At 36.5% G+C, this 17,344-nt stretch overlaps 1 protein-coding gene across 2 annotated transcripts in view; it reads right to left on the bottom strand.

Moving 5' to 3' along the window:
• SCAF4 (SR-related CTD associated factor 4) overlaps nt 1–17,344 on the bottom strand; it is a 68,918-nt gene that overhangs the window by 38,345 nt on the left and 13,229 nt on the right. For both annotated transcript variants that reach the window (XM_039480406.2, XM_039480407.2), the window contains exons 2-4: nt 4,407–4,490; nt 3,245–3,289; nt 1,290–1,451 (exon numbers count right to left, since the gene is read on the bottom strand). In XM_039480406.2, coding sequence (XP_039336340.1) covers nt 1,290–1,451; nt 3,245–3,289; nt 4,407–4,490 — 291 coding nt within the window. The remainder of the gene's footprint in view (nt 1–1,289; nt 1,452–3,244; nt 3,290–4,406; nt 4,491–17,344) is intronic.

The raw sequence follows: 17,344 nt of genomic DNA, 5'->3' as shown, positions 1-17,344 counted from the left end.
GCAACAAGAGCAAGACTGCATCTCAAAAAACAAAAACAATGTACTCCAATTAGTCTTTCTACAGTGGTATAATCTAGAGTAAGGCCCAGAGATAGACTGCAGACCCAGACAAGAAATTTATTATTTGACATTTTCATTTTATTTTACTTACAGTTACAAAGAATCTCTCTCACTGACAAAAAAAAAAAAAAAACAAAAAAACTATCTTAAAGAAGTAAATGAAGTACAGGAGAATTTTTTCAGAAAAATTGTAAAAGCTAAAACATTTAAGAAACTGGCCTTTAATCAAAATTTAACTTATGTGGCCAAGTAAATATAAAGGAGATCCAGAGAAGATGTGTTATTCATGGGTGTAACTTTCACCGTTACTCAAGGAATCATCTTGGTTTTTGGTGTATTTTTCCCACAAGTGCACTCTTCCAAGAATATAAAAACAGCCATCCATGACACTCAAATTTATATGCTGTTTATGGTAAATGTCTCTGTTCTTCATTATTCTGAGTATGTTTACGAGTATATTTTCCCCTATTTATAGCCAGTTACTATATCTATAATGCTTTTCTACTTTTATATAGTATGTTGCAAAGCCAACTGTATGCGTAAGGAATTAAATACTGTAGTCTGATTGCTAATGAATACTACTTAAGCTGCAGCACCTCTGTATGTTGGGAAAGAACATCAATTATTGGCCCTTTCTTTCTGGAATAATCAACATTAAGAGGATCGCTGCCTTTTTCTACTGCAGAATTTCTTCATTATTCAACTACATAAGCACATCTTTCCAATGATAAAGCAAGATGATGTTCCTTTCATATTATTTTTAAAAGATTTTACTTTACTGTGGTAAGAACACTTAACATGAGATCTACCCACTTAGCAAATCTTTAAGTGTACAATACAGAATTGTTAACTATAGGTAAAACGTTGTTCAGTAGATCTCTATGATCTATTCATCTTGCTTAATTGAAATGTCATACCTACTGATTAGCAGCTCCTACTGTTACCCTTATCCCTAGTCCCTGACAACTGCTATCACATTTTTTGATGCTATAAATTTTGCTCCTTTCATATTTTAACAGTATGACTGTATTTCTAAAGAACTTTGTAAGAAAATAGATAAATATGAAATGGCCGCTGAAGAAAAAATTGGGTTTTGTTTCAAGCTCACAGACATCACTAAACAAAAATCTCATTCAGGAATACAGCAGGATCCAAATACCTAACATACATTTAAAATATTAATTTTTTAAATAAAGAATACAAGTTTTAGTTTAAAAAATTAACTATACCTTATCTTCGGATGGACAAAGATATAAATATTGGAATGTGGCAGTTATGTTTTTAGAGAATCTTGGCCCAAAAACATCTTTATCAGTTCCAAACTGATGACGAGACTGTCGCACAATTGAGTCAATTACATATAATCCCGGAACCTTGTATTCTGGTTTACACTGCAAGGATAAACATGTAAAATCAGTACAGAAAAAGCAAAGTTACAATTTGACACCCATTAATTTCACCTTTATGAAACTTTATATATCCATCCAATGATTGCTTTTGGTTAAAAACTACTTGAATGTTTCAGCTCTCTGAATGGCTAACTTGTCAAATTTCCCATGTCTATACAGAACTACCATTCTCTTGATACTACTGACCACCAAGATTTTACTCTTCTTTGATTTCTCTGCCTCCCCACACCCAGTGTCCCAGAATCAACATTACTTTACCAATCCTTAAGCCAGTCCCATACAAATTAACTTACTATGATAGTCTCTACAATTCACTCTGCTCAAAAAGATAATTAACAATTTTTTTAATGTATCAATTTTAATTATATTAAAGTATAGTATCAGATAAATTAAAATTAAAAAGAAGTTGTTTTGGGCTAATCAAACCGACAACAACAGAATAACAGATACCTACATATTTTTCTGGTGGTAATATATGTAGGTGTCTGTTTTTGTAGTACAAACAAGTATAACCCTTTATCAAAAACAATTTAGCAATAAAAGCAAGGTCTTATTTAATCCACCAATTCTACATCTAGGAGTTTACGCCAAAAAAAGAAAATTAAGTCTAACAAACTAAGAAAATGGCTAAGTGCCTAATGGTAACAACCATAGCGAGGAGTGTTTTGCAAATGTTTATGATAAACTCAGTGGGAAAAGCAGGCTAACAACCAGTATTATATCAGTTTTTACTTTTATAAATGTATATGTACATAAATAAAAAACAGAACCAAATGTATTAATAAATATACCAGTAATTTGGAGGCAATGCCTGTAGGTAATTTTTTCCATTTTATTTGTCTTTGATGTATTACTATGCAAAGCTTCTACTAACCAGTTTTTTATTTTATTTATTTATTTTTTTGAGACGGAGTCTTGCTCTGTCACCCAGGCTGGAGTGCAATGGCACAATCTCCATTCACCGCAACCTCTGCCTCCTGGGTCCAAGTGATTCTCTTGCCTCAGCCTCCCAAGTAGCTGGGATTACAGGCATGCACCACCATGCCCAGCTAATTTTATGTATTTTCAGTAGAGACAGGATTTCACCATGTTGGCTGGGCTGGTCTCGAACTCCTAACCTTGTAATCTGCCCACACTGGCCTCCCAAAGTGCTGGGATTACAGGCGTGAGCCACCATGCCTGGCCTCTACTAGCCATTTTTTTGGCCGATTGGAGCTTTAGCTACTATACCTAAGCCAGTATACAAAGGCCATGGATTAGAGACATTTTTATAAACACTGAATAGTAGGTATTACATGTACATGTCACAGCTCCAGGTCAGAAGTTAAAACAAAGATGTTCAAGACTCTGTTCTCAATTTTCTACTAATACAGATGTGTGCTAATCACAGTTAAAAATAACTCAGAATATTTTATTCTGATGGGAAAAGTTGGGAAAATTTTACAAAGTAATTTCATTTGAAATACTCAAAAGTGAGTTAAACGTTTAAACACCAACAGTAGACAGGGCAAAGGGCAGAGCAAGCACTTCAGGCTTAGGGAAGGGTCCTGCCCAACATATAAGAATATGCTATGAGCTGAGTGTTAAGTTCACAGTAAGTGAAGTACCAGTTAATGGTACTGCTAAAAATGTTTTTAAACTTCTAGTGATTAAAAAGAACCTAGTGACTACTTTTTTAAGAAGTGGCTTTAGAAACAAGCATCCAAATTAAAATTTACAAAGTAAATTACAAATCATATTGTAACTAAAATGAGGTAATAATGAAAGATAGTTACCTTTTTGATGAACTTTTCTACTATTTGAACTACATGCTTATAAAGCTGAAAAGAATGAAAAGAAAATTACTGTTCAGTTTACATATTTCTACATTTCCTCTAATTAGAAAATACTTAAAACTTTGAAATCTGTATAATTTAAATATTATCAATACTGAATGAACCATGAGAAATAATCATAATCAAAAATTTTTAAAAATCTTAAAAAACAAATCAGAGAGAAATAAACTAAAAACAGAAAACTGGGAGGCTGAGGCGGGCGGATCACGAGGTCAAGAGATCGAGACCATCCTGGTCAACGTGGTGAAACCCCGTCTCTACTAAAAATACAAAAAATTAGCTGGGCACGGTGGCGCGTGCCTGTAATCCCAGCTACTCAGGAGGCTGAGGCAGGAGAATTGCTTGAACCCAGGAGGCGGAGGTTGCGGTGAGCCGAGATCGCGCCATTGCACTCCAGCCTGGGTAACAAGTGCGAAACTCTGTCTCAAAACAAAACAAAACAAAACAAAACAAAACAAAAAAAACCCAGAAAACTACAAAAATTCCTCCAAACAGAAGATCTTTTTTCTTAAATTTTAAATTAATAAACCTTCATAAAGGAGAATATTTGATAACGTGATGAGACAAAACCAATGGAATCAGAGCTAAACAATGTCACTTTTTCTAAAATAAGTCACTTTTTAAAGTGGCTTATTTTGGGTTAGACTTTTAATTTCACAGAGCTTAAATTTTTTCTCTCTTTAAAGAAAAATGAAACTAAATAGTTGGTTTATAAGAAATAAATGAAAAATTTAAAAACTGCTTTGAGGCTGGGCACGGTGGCACACGCCTGTAATCCCAGCTACTTGGGTGGCTGAGGCATGAGAATCACTTGAACCCAGGAGGCGGAGGTTGCAATGAGCTGAGATAGTGCCACTGCATTCCAGCCTGGGTGACACAGTGAGATTCTTGTCTCCCCACACTCCAAAAAACCCAAACTGCTTTGAAAGAATACATTACAATGCAAATATACGCTTATCATGTACCTTCAGCAAAGGCTGGTTAGGGCTCTTTGATTTAGGCCTAAACTAATTCACAAGCTGACTTCCCATGTTTAAAAAGGTGGTATTTTCAAAATTGCAAAAAACATTTCTCAAATTGATTATATTTATGTTATCATTACCTTAATAGCTTTAATAGCAGCTTTAGTGATGAGAATCATCTTGGCTCTAGAGATGGGAGGTTTCATATCCATAAGTGAAAAGAGCTTAAAAGACAAAAATAAGAAAAACTGTTGAAATGAAAAGTTTAACTATTTGACTAGTGAACAACCACCTTTCCTACATATCTGCATCACCACTTGGAAAATACAATCGGGACGTCTTAGCAGCTCAGGCAGCGGGAGGAGCTGCAGTGGCCAGGGAGCCCAGTTTTGTGAAGGCTCTTGGTGTACAGGTACCCAGCACACACCCTCCCCACTGTCATGATACCCAAGAAGGCGGTCAGCTCTGCCAAAGAAGTGGCAAAGGGGTGGTGAAGGAAGAGCCCACGAGACAACAGGCATGGCTGTCAGCTAAACCTACTTCTGCAAAAGTGCAAATGAAGCTGAAAAATGGCAGCAGAGAAGGATAAATTCTCAGACAAAAAAGTGCAAACAAAAGGGAATGGGAGGAGGAGCAAAGAGAAAACAGGATCAAGTGGCTAACCAGGAAAGCAAAGATTACCTGCAGGAAAAGGAGAAACTAAAACCAAGCAGAGTCCAGCCTCTGATGAAGCGAGAGAGAAAGAAGCCAAGTCCACTCAATACACACCATGTCTTAGCAGTGGTCCCTGTCTTCCTTCTTGTACAATCCAGAGTAGTATTTTTATCAAATATTTTGTGAATGCAAGTTGGTCTAGAAACATTTTTTAAGGAGGGAATCCCATTTCTTCCCACTTTTTAAATATAATTTTTTTAAGAGGTAAAAATCATTCACTGGTTGTTTCCTTTGCTTACTTCTTGGTACAACCAGAAGAGTATGGAATACTGTATTGCTTTGACTGTCTTGGGTGTCAGCGTAACATTCCATAGATGGGGAGGTTACTTTTCATATCCTACAACATCTCTACTAAATATACAAAAATTAGCTCGCCATGGTGGCGCACACCTGTAATGCCAGCTACTCAAGAAGCTGAGGCATGAGAATTGCTTGAACCCAGGAGGTGGAAGTTGTAGTGAGCCAAGATTGCACCAAGGCACTCCAGCCTGGGCAACAGAGCAAGACTTTGTTTCAAAAACACACACACACACACACACACACACACACACACACACACACACACAAATAGGGGAGAACCAAATTTAACAAATCTCACAACGGTAAATCCCAGCCATCAGGTGGTTCAATGAGACTTAACCACATATTTTTACTCCTTCCCCCAAATGGTTAAATCTAATCAAAACATAAGGAGAGTCCATAGCGGATTATAAAGATAAAATCCTGGCATTAAGAAACATAACTAGTTTCTTAAATTCTTGTTTTTGTTTGGTTTAATCATAAGCATATACTTCTGAGACTTCCAAAAGATATTATGTGAAATAAGTTTCAGATTCCCAAGATTATGAAACTCATTTCATAATGAGTTTCAATGGTATCACATTTCCATTCTTTCCATTTATGCCAATATTCAAAATATGGACACCTAGGGTATGAACCTTTACTAGACAACTAGCTAACAGGCTAGCCTAAAACAGGAGTGTTTTCTCAAGAGTAAATAGCCCCACCTAGAAGTGTATCCTAAGAATTCAATTTTCATGGCCAGGCGCGGTGGCTCAAGCCTGTAATCCCAGCACTTTGGGAGGCCGAGGAGGGTGGATCACGAGGTCGAGAGATCGAGACCATTCTGGTCAACATGGTGAAACCCCGTCTCTACTAAAAATACAAAAAATTAGCTGGGCATGGTGGCACGTGCCTGTAATCCCAGCTACTCAGGAGGCTGAGGTAGGAGAATTGCTTGAACCCAGGAGGCGGAGGCTGCGGTGAGCCAAGATCATGCCATTGCACTCCAGCCTGGGTAACAAGAGCAAAACTCCGACTCAAAAAAAAAAAAAAAAAAATTCAATTTTCACAACTTTTCAAAACTATGGACATCAGTAACAATTTTAGAAAAGGAATGAAATATAACCCATAAAAAAAAAGATAACGAAGTAAGCAGAAAATAACAGAATTTTTCCATAAGATAAAGAAAATGGGAAAAACACTAAGACACTAAGATATTAACACAGGGATTCATTTTAACAAAGGGATTCTCTAAATAAAGTTGTGATTCTTCGTTGCATTATTTCATTTACCAGGGTAGTAAAAAAATTCTCTTTGAGAATAAATGCTCACTAACTGAAAGGCAATTAGAAATAGTAGGTCAGGTGCTTATGCCTGTAATCCCAGCACTTTGGGGGGCCGAGGTGGATGGATCACCTGAAGTCAGGAGTTTGAGTCCAGCCTGGCCAACATGGCAAAACCTGTCTCTACTAAAAATACAAAAATTAGCCAGATGTGGTGGCACGCGTCTGTAGTCCTGGCTACTTGGGAGACTGAGGCAGAAGAATCATTTGAACCCAGAAGGCAGAGGCTGCAGTAAGCCAAGATTGTGCCACTGCATTCCAGCCTGGGCTGGAATGACAGAGCGAGACTCTGTCCCCACCCCCACCCCCACCCCCACTCCCCAAAAAAGGGAAAGAAATAGTAAATCCTTAAAATTATATAAATCAGTAAAAAAATTTAACATATTTCAACTTAAACACAAATTCTAAAAAATATCAATACTGCATAAATATGTAGCATACATTTATAAAAGGTATACTCTATGTTATAAAATCTATTAAGACAGTTGCTTATTATTGTTCTATTTTCTTTTCTATACCTTACCACAGAGAAAGAAGATGCAAAACACACACACACACACACACACACACACACACACACGAATCTTAAGAATGAGCAACCCCCACACACACATTTAATTCTTGGGTTGTCTTCAGAACTCTTAAATAATTTATGCAAAAATCCTGAAGAAACTAGAAACCCGCCCTTGTTCTCAACCTCCTGAGTCAAGACCACTTCTTGATGTGATTCATGCCAAATACTTGAGACACTGCTATATTTTAAGATGAAATATATCCAAATAATTAATCCATACTTTTAAATATAGATCAATCTATAGTATTATAATTTAATCTATATTTTGGATAGATTAAATCTTTAATCATAAAGTAGAAGCAATAAGGGGCCTACCGTGTAGAAAGTCAAAAGAGTCAGGATGGTCAGGAAGCCAGGATGGTGAGGAATCTAAATGCATATCCAAGGAAGTCTGGAATGTTTATGCAGGTACAAGACACTTATGTTAAAGTAGCCACAAGATTGTTTAACAGGAGATGAACAAATGTGACTCCCTGTTTACTGCTACAGATCAAAGCTTTGTGTGAAATCTTAAATTTATGGGGCGGCAGTGTGAGTAAGAAAGCCTGTACCTGTCTATTCGTTTCCTGATCCCTTCCCCTCATTCCTGAACTGTAAGAGACTTAGCCCCATTGGGCACTGGTATCCCCATCACTGGGGTTGCGAGAGGCAGGGGGTGTATTTGATGATTGATTTTGCTGTACCAAGTACTTCCTTTCTCATTTTCTAATGATTTTGTAACACACATGCTGACTTTTTTCCCTTGCCTTCTCCTTTCCCTGGGAAAATACAACGAATAAAGACTTACTGGTATTGACACTGCAAAAAAAGAGCAACAGTAAGAACTACTTGTCTGGTCATTAAAAGCTTAAGAGTAAATTTTAATAAAGCCTAAGCCAGAGATAACATTCATCTAATGCCCCCAAAAGCACTTCTTTCTCCATAGTCTCTATTTAAATTATCATAATGTATTTAAAAAATTAAAGTATAGACTATACCACATAACAGTATAACCATCATTCAGGCAAAAGACCAGGAGAACTGTCAACTGAGACAGCTGAAAAGTATTATTACATTCCATAAAGACAAGATTATTTGGGAAGAGAAGAGGTAACCAACATTTGAGTGCTTATCAGGCGGCAATGAGCTGGGTGACGTGATGTGTTGTAGTTTTTACTTAATCATGTTAACTAAGGCAGATCTGTTACATCTGTTTTGAGATGATACTCAAAAGACTTACATCTGTTTTAGATGATGCCTAGGCCATGATCTGAACCAAAATTTGTTGATTCACATTCCCTAACAACATACCCATAATACCCGATACAATGCTGCATACAGACAAAATTTGTGCAGAGACCATTAACTATGATAGGAAATATTAGGAAATAAAAAATCCAGGCAGGCATCTGTGCCTGCTTGTTGTATACTGTTTGGATTCAGGGATAACAATGAAACATACTGAATTTAACTTGGGATGCCTACCAAATATCCAGGCAGAGAAAGAAATACGAATCTTGAATGTGTAAGAGAGATCCAGGCTAGAAAGTGAAAGGTTACAGAACCATGAGGATGGGTTAGAAAGAGCTTAAAGAAAGAAAGGAGTCAAGAACATATACACTAGGCCAAGTGTGGTGGCTCATGCCTATAATCCCAGTATTGTGGGAAGCCGAGGAGGGAGGATCACCTGAGGTCAGAAGCCTGACCAACATGGTGAGACCCTCTCTCTACTAAAAATACAAAAATAAACCAGGAATGGTGGCACACACCTATAGTCCCAGGAACTCAGGAGGCTGAGGCAGGAGAATCGCTTGAACTTGGGAGGCAGAGTCTGCAATGAGCTAAGAACACACCACTGTATTCCAGCCTGGGCAACAGAGTGAGAATCCGTCTCCCCACAAACAACAACAACAACACATATATACCAAACATTCCAATGTAGCAGAGGCAAAAACCTAGAAAAATAAACACCGGGACAAAGTAGAATCGCAGAAATTAAAGACATCTGGCATAGCCAAACGCTACCTACAAGAGGTTAATCAGGATGCAAAACAAAAATCTTGTTCATTTAGTTTGGCAATTAGGTGAATGTAAGTAATAATCAGTTTTTGAAAGTGATTCCAAATTCCAACTTTTTAAGGAATGAGTGGCAGGCAAGGAAGCGGAAATGCATTTTTGGCTCATTTGTCATTAATTCAACAAATACCTGACAGCTTAGTTAGTGACAAGCTGAGTGTTTCGTATGTAAAAAGGAGACAGGACCATGTTTCAAAGCTTTCACCCTTACTTAAATCCTATCTGTTAGCATCATAAAGTTTCCATCTCTCCCCTCCTCTCCCCTCCCCCTTCCTCACTCCCTTTCTTCCCTTTCTCTCTCTCCAGAGTTCATTCAAGTGATCCTCCCATCTCAGCCTCCCCAGCAGCTACAACTACAGGCATGTGCCAAACCCACCCAGACATTTTTCAGATGACTTTTATTTTCCTTTACCAACATTTTAAAGAAAGTTTCAAGCTGTGAATTTGCATTTGATATAATTTACAAATAAAAACACTACAGGCAAATACAGATGTTTCAAAATTGGAGGTTTGCAAAATCACCTTTTAACACTCAATGAATGCTGTTAATATTTTATTGACTTCTTTAATGCACAAATTCATCAAAGGGTCTCCACCTTTCGCAAGACAAAAACGTTCCCTGATACCTGTGCCTTTACTGGACAGATACAGAAATCCAGAAATTATGCTGATGTACTTTGACGAAAAGGCTATAAATTGATATACTTTCTTTGTAAGCATGTACATTGACACTGCTCATTTGGACAGAAATAGTTAACAGCCTTTAAGGTGAGGCAGATGTTGTAATTCCAATTCATAGTTGATAGCACTGAGGTTCAAGAATCTGCTCAGTCATGGCCGGGCGCGGTGGCTCAAGTCTGTAATCCCAGCACTTTGGGAGGCCAAGGCAGGTGGATCACGAGGTCAATAGATCGAGATCATTCTGGTCAACGTGATGAAACCCCGGCTCTACTAAAAATACAAAAAATTAGCTGGGCATGGTGGTGCGTGCCTGTAATCCCAGCTACTCAGGTGGCAGAGGCAGGAGAGTTACCTGAACCCAGGAGGCGGAGGTGGCACTGAGCCGAGATCGCGCCATTGCACTCCAGCCTGGGTAACAAGAGCGAAACTCCGTCTCAAAAAAAAAAAAAAAAAAAAAGAATCTGCTCAGTCATAAAGTTAATTAAGTGGTAGAATTCAATCTGTAATCTATTTTCCAAAACTCTAATTCTTTTTAATTAGTATCTAACAGTAACGAAATTATTTCAAATATATTAGCCCAGAAGAATAGTGTACCAATAGTAAAAATAAGGACTATACAGCCATGTTAAGTTGGAAAAAAAAATGCAATATAGACCCAAACTAGAAAATAATATACTAATACATAATTGTTATGAGGGGTTGGACTCAATAATTTTTTTTTTTTTTTTTTTTTTTTTTTTGAGACAGAGTTTCACTCTCGTTACCCAGGCTGGAGTGCAATGGCGCGATCTCGGCTCACCGCAACCTCTGCCTCCTGGGTTCAAGCAATTCTCCTGCCTCAGCCTCCTGAGTAGCTGGGATTACAGGCACGCGCCACCATGTCCAGCTAATTTTTTGTATTTTTAGTAGAGACGGGGTTTCACCATGTTGACCAGAATGGTCTCGATCTCTCGACCTCGTGATCCACCCGCCTCGGCCTCCCAAAGTGCTGGGATTACAGGCTTGAGCCACTGCGCCCGGCCGGACCCAATAATTTTTTAATAAAATAAGCAGCACAGAGGTATAAAGTGATGTGCGCACCCAAGCCACAAATTAGAAGTGATATAAATTACTAAAATAGTGTCAATTTTCTGGTGTGTAAATGGCCCTAGAATACTGAATGTGCTAACTTAGGGGGAAACTGTCAGCCTAATTTATTTAGATGATTAAAATAGTGATCAAATTTCAATTTCTCAAGACTAAAGATCAGTACATTGTTTTTATGTTTTAGAACTCATTTTTATCTTACGGCATGAGGGACAGGCTTAAATAGCCGGCATGTTATATATTCAGAAATTCTTATTTCTGAATACTGACTCATCCAATATTTCTAGGTAAGACATGGGCCCTCTACTGTTGCCAGTTCTGAGTTTGATTCTCCCATTCTTTTTTTTTTTCCTCCAGATAGTCTCGCTGTGTTGTTCAAACTGGAGTGCAGTGGCACAATCTTGGCTCACAGCAACCTCTGCCCTCTGGGTTCAGGCAATTCTTGTGCCTCAGCCTCCTGTGTAGCTGGGATTACAGATGTGCACCCACCATGCCCAGCTAATTTTTGCATTTTGGGTAGAGATGGGGTTTCATCATGTTGCCCAGGCTGGTCTTTAACTCCTGGCCTTGTGATCTGCCTGGCTCAGCCTTCCTAAGTACTGGGATTACAGGTGTGAGCCACCATGTCCAGCCTGATTCTCCCATTTTTAAAACAAATACTGATTACCTTCTTTATAAAACTGTTAATTGCATGAAATGACATGAAAGCATCTAAGATAACCGTGCTTAATAAATGTCTTAGTTTCTAACTCCTCCTACCCCTCTCACAGATACCAACCCCTGACTTTTATTTCCCTTAATTAAAAAATCACTTATACAGTTCATTATTATGTTTTACCTTCCATTTATGCATAGTATGTTTTTCTCATTCTAAAACAAAATGAACTTGTTAGTTATAAATGCTTTATTACTGAGTCCTTACCTCTGTCTAAAGCAAAGTTGCAATTTATTAATCTTAAATAAAAGAGTTAATTGTCATAGTCACCAATATTGGTTGATGAATCTCTCAAGAGAAGTGTATAATCTTGTGGTGATCTAAGATTTTGATGATAGTTATTGATTTTCCGCAATAATTTGTTTTTTCTTCTTCTTTCCTTTTTCTTCCTGCAATTATTTTAAGTGTATGGGCTCAACAATCAACTGCTTGAGAAATCTTGGCTCTACCACTTGCTACCTATGAGAATTTATTTCTCCATCTGTAAAGTGGGGATAATAGGAATCCCTACTTATTTAGTGAAGTCTAAGAATTAAATGCAAACAACATATATAAAAGCACTTAGAGCAGCACCTAGCACAAAGTAAATATAAAATAGATATTCATGAGTATTACCACTACACAGAATGTTTTTGAGAGAGAATCCTGGAGTTAATACAGAGCAGTGTTTTTCAAACTGTGGGTTGAGATCCATGAATAAATTATATAATTCCTACTGTGTGTGTTGTGGTCAAAAAGTACAAAAGACAATAATCCAGGGAAAAATTATTTTGGGCCTTTTTATTTTCCTCATTTCTAAAACTGCCAGTCACCTTTCAATAACTTATAGATTCCTTCAAACTATTAATAAATTTCGCATGGACAAACTGCAGGGGCGGTGGGCGGTGGGGAGTGGGGAGCAGCACACTGCCATGTCGGAAAAAAACTTCGTGTTTTTCAATCAAGGTTAGGTACACATAAGTAGTGTACACAGAGTAGACAAGAGATTCAAAGATAATTCAGTTACTTTTAACCAACATCCAATTTCAGTCAACAAATCTCAAGAAAAAAGCTATTAGCTTTATATAACAAGTCTGAAAGCCAAACAATTTAATATAATTCCAACAAAATCTACTAGTGAGAAAAACCAGAAATTGTGGTATTCTGTAGAGGGAAAGATTTGGTTTTGAATCTGTGTCTCGTCATGCATTTGATTTTAGGCGTATTAATGTCTCTAAGCCATAGTGTCCTCATTTGTAAAATGGATATACCGATACCTGCTTGATAGGTACCAGTTTCAGGGAGAACTAAATGAGTTTCTGTATATGGAATGACTTGTACTGTGTTACCCGGCAGAGGACAAGTATTCAGTAAACATCATTAGGTGCAGAGCTCCCCCAACATTATAGCCTGTATTTGCAATTAATGTCATCTGTGAATGAATAAAGTGCCAAAACAGCTAGAGAAAACCACGAAATCCTCCTGCTTACAGTAACAACAGCCATTCCAAATACAAGACTTCTTTAGAAGTGATAAGCATAGTAGAAAAGCATGCAACTTGTCAGCAGCAGATATGAGTTAGGCTCTTTGCTCTGTCTCTAGCTGAGTGACTATGAAAATGTCTAAACATGACCACTGCCCTGCTGCATGACATATAGAAACTTGAGGCACAAAATACTCTAAAAATTATGAAGAACGATTCATCCTGATCTTTTATGCAAGTAAAGAGTTTCAACTGAAGATGAAGAATGAGAATATTTGGCCTGTGATACCTGGTAGAATTCGCAACGTTTACGGATTAGTGAAAGTAACATGGTACTCTATTTACCAATGGCATAAACCTTGACAAGTTTAGTTAACCTTTCTAAAACTTTTTAAAGGATTTTTAAAATCTGAAAAACAGGGATTAATAGACTCACCTTACCATGCTGTTAGGATTAAATAGGATAATGTATATAAATCTCTTAGCCCAGTAACACGTGTAATGTTACGTGTAGCCCAGTAAGTGCTCAGTAAATGGAGCAAAACAATATGAAGGTAATAAGCATGCTTCCCTCTCTATTCTTTAACTATTAGCCAAATGATAGGGTTTCTAGATGATCCTTGTTAATTCCTTTTAAGTATGGTATCCTCAAATGGACAGGGTCTGGATGTAGTCCTGCATTAATGGAATTTAAAAGTGAATTGGCTTTTTTATTAGTTTCCTATTCCTGTAGTAAGAAATTACCACAAATTTACTGGTTTAAAGCAACACAAATTATTTTACAGTTTTGAGGTCAGAATCTCACTAGCATGAGTAAGGAGACAGTCTTGTAGAGGCTGTAGGGAAGAATCTATTTCTTGCCTTTTCTAGCTTCTACAGGGTGCTTACATTCTTTTGGCTCATGGCCTCTTCTTCCATCTTCAAAGCCAGTGGAACAGCATCTTCTCCTTCTCTCTACTCTACCTCTTTTTCTGTTGTCTAGTATAAGGACCCTTGCGATTACATTGGGCCCACTCAGATAATCCAGGATAATTAACCTATCTCAACATCATTAACCTTATTCACATCCCAGTCTCTTTGGCCTTGTAAAGTGACATATTTAGAGGTTTTAGGAATCAGATTATGAACATCTTTGAAGAAGGGGCCATTTATTACCTTAAAAAAAAAATAGGGCTTAATTCATTAACTTTAATTTGTATTCAACTGAAATCCTCAGGCTGCTTTCACCAGGATTCTCATCAAAACTAGATATTCACATTGACTTTGTGTTGGTTTGTGACAGACCTTTCAACCTATTTAGGTAGTCCGGAAGTCATTTTCTGCTGTTTGATGTAGTCAGCTATTCCAATCGGCTTGTAAATTTCATGAACTTGTTTTGTATGCTTTCCTCCAAGTCAATGTTTTCTAAAAATTAAAACAGGACCTATTTGTAAGATGATCTTAACTGATACTCCTTGGGTATTTATAACTAGAGTCAGCTAAAATTCACTTAGCAATACTGTCACCCTGCCCGTATTTTGCCAATTTATTCATAATGCAAATATACCCAATACTTTTCTGAAATATTTGGTGTATAGTTTTCCCTAGATATAACATACTTTACAAATGAAAAATGTTTAGTCTGTTATAAACTGTTAGTGAATCTGTTCTGGCTCTTAGTGACTAGCAATTTCTAAAAATTAATAGAAATTGGCAGAGACACGTAAACTGACACAGTCTATAATTTCTAAAGTATGCTTTTTCCTACTTATTGAAATAAAGTTGTCAAGGCAATGGTAAGAATTAGAAGACTATATACTAATCTAAGTCATTCTTTAAAACTTAAATCTCTCAAGCAATATTTATTTCTGAATCTTCATCAGTGGGATACATATCCCTTTCTTTTTGAAACCTAAACTTTTTTTTTCCCCTACCCCGAAACCTAAACTTTTAAAAATGTATTTTCCTTAATTTACTTTGTAATGGATTACACTGATTATTTCCAGTATTCCTTCCTTTGCTAGTATGACTTCCAAAATGAGAAAGCAATTTTTCCTTAAGCTCCTATTACCACATAAAGTTGAATTTAAAGAAAAAATAAAAATGCTTCCTAAAAGAAATACATATATACTGACAATGACAGGCTAGTATTCACATCTCCTTCCTGTTAGATACAAATATCAAAGCATTCAATTCTACAGTCTTTCTCCCTCTTTGATTCTCAACTTAGTATATCAAAGAAACTCTTAAACCAAAGAGTTAAATACAACACAATTCTATGTTTATTACCAACATATAAACACTGTATAATAAAGTACACACTAAATTTCTTAAAAGATAATCAGAAAGAAAGTTTTAAAATCGTTTTTCCTGTAAAGATCCTTTATCTACCTAACTTAAACCTGAAGACAACTCCATAAAACACTACTGCTAGAACAATTAGGTAAGGGATTGTGTACAGTCCCTTTCCTACCTGGTATTTCCTCTTATGCCTTTGATATGTAATTTACTAAATATGTGTCTGGGTTAATACTTTCTTAATATCAGATAATAATGATGAGGAAAGAAAACCAATCACATGTTAAATAAGTACCACTATGTCACTCTACCTGAAAGCAGAATACTGTGTATGAGTTAATTAACAATACATACACACAGTTAGAGATACAATGAAACTGAAAAATGTACAGAAGCAACTCATTTAAAAAAGAAAATTCCAGTATTTTGGCAGGGCGAGGTGGCTCACACTTGTAATCCAAGCACTTTGGGAGGCCAAGGAGGGCAGATCCTGAGGTCAGGAGTTTGAGACCAGCCTAGCCAACATGGTAACTACTAAAAATACAAAAATTAGCCAGGCATGGCGGCATGTGACTGTAATTCCAGCTACTCGGGAGGCTGAGGCAGGATAATCACTTGAACCCAGGGGTTGGAGGCTGCAGTGAGCCAAGATCGCGCCACTTCACTCCAGCCTGGGCTACAGAGCTGAGACGAAAGAAAGAGAAAGAAAGAAAGAAAAGAAAGAAAAGCAAGAGAAGAAAGGAAGAAAGAAAGCAGGAAGGAAGGAAGGAAGGAAGGAAAGAAAGAAAGAAAGAAAAAGAAAGAAAAGGAAGGAAGGAAGGAAGGAAAGTAAAGAAAGAAAGAAGGAAAAAAGAAAGAAAGAAGGAAAAAAGAAAGAAAGAAGGAAAAAAGAAAGAAAGAAGGAAAAAAGAAAGAAAGAAAGAGAAAAGAAAGAAAGAAAGAGAAGGAAAGAAAGAAAAGAAAAGAAAGAAGAAAATCCCAATTTCTAATTAACAAACACAGGAAAAAGTGTTCAACCATATCAATTAATAATCAGAGAACAAATTAACACAAGGAGACAAATTCTTCAATTATCTAACAGCATAAAGCAAAAAGAGTACTGGGTTGGTGAGACCTAATGGATGAGTTTTAATTCCAAAGAGAAATTTAAAACTATAAAACAAAAACTAAAAAAGGTCCGTTCTTTTAAACTAGTAATTCTACTTCTAGAAATTTATCTAAGGCAATAATTAGATGTTCTCAAATTTTCCACAATGACTATTGAGAAAATAATAGATAAATTCATGCTATTAAAAAGATCTGGTAGCTATATAAAAATTTCCAAACATAAGTGGAGGAGAAAAAGACTAAAAGGAAATACTCTAAAATGTTAATGGTGTTTGATGGTATTATTTTATTTTCTAATTTAAATTTATGTAACTTGCATTCATTTTTAAATGAAAAAAATAAAATTCATGAATTTAAAAATGAACTTTAATTTGTATCCGTTTGAGATGTATCTTTGTTCAACTTTGGATTATCAATATAACTAAGTGATAAAGGAATGTGGTTATATACAAATCACCATTATCACATAACTTCTCCACAAAGTATCTTTGAAGCTGAGTAACGACATTTAAATCAGTAATTTGCAAATCTTTAATAAAGCCTTTCAAAATTCCAATTTTTTTAAAATTAATAAATTAAACACCCCTCCTCCAACAAATCCTTATAATAAGTGAAGCCCTGTGGATAAAATGAACATCACACATTGTTGGGAAAAAAAAAACAAAACAAAACTGGGAAATCACTGCTTTATGTTTTTGTTGTTGTTGTTAACATTTTTTTTTTTTTTTTTTTTGAGACGGAGTTTTCGCTCTTGTTGCCCAGGCTGGAGTGCAATGGCGTGA

Source organism: Saimiri boliviensis, chromosome 18 (genome assembly GCF_048565385.1).
Source record: "Saimiri boliviensis isolate mSaiBol1 chromosome 18, mSaiBol1.pri, whole genome shotgun sequence".
In the NCBI taxonomy this organism is placed as follows: domain Eukaryota; kingdom Metazoa; phylum Chordata; class Mammalia; order Primates; family Cebidae; genus Saimiri; species Saimiri boliviensis.
The sequence above is the reverse complement of the archived record's forward strand: the minus strand, read 5'-3'. Positions and strand labels throughout refer to the sequence as shown.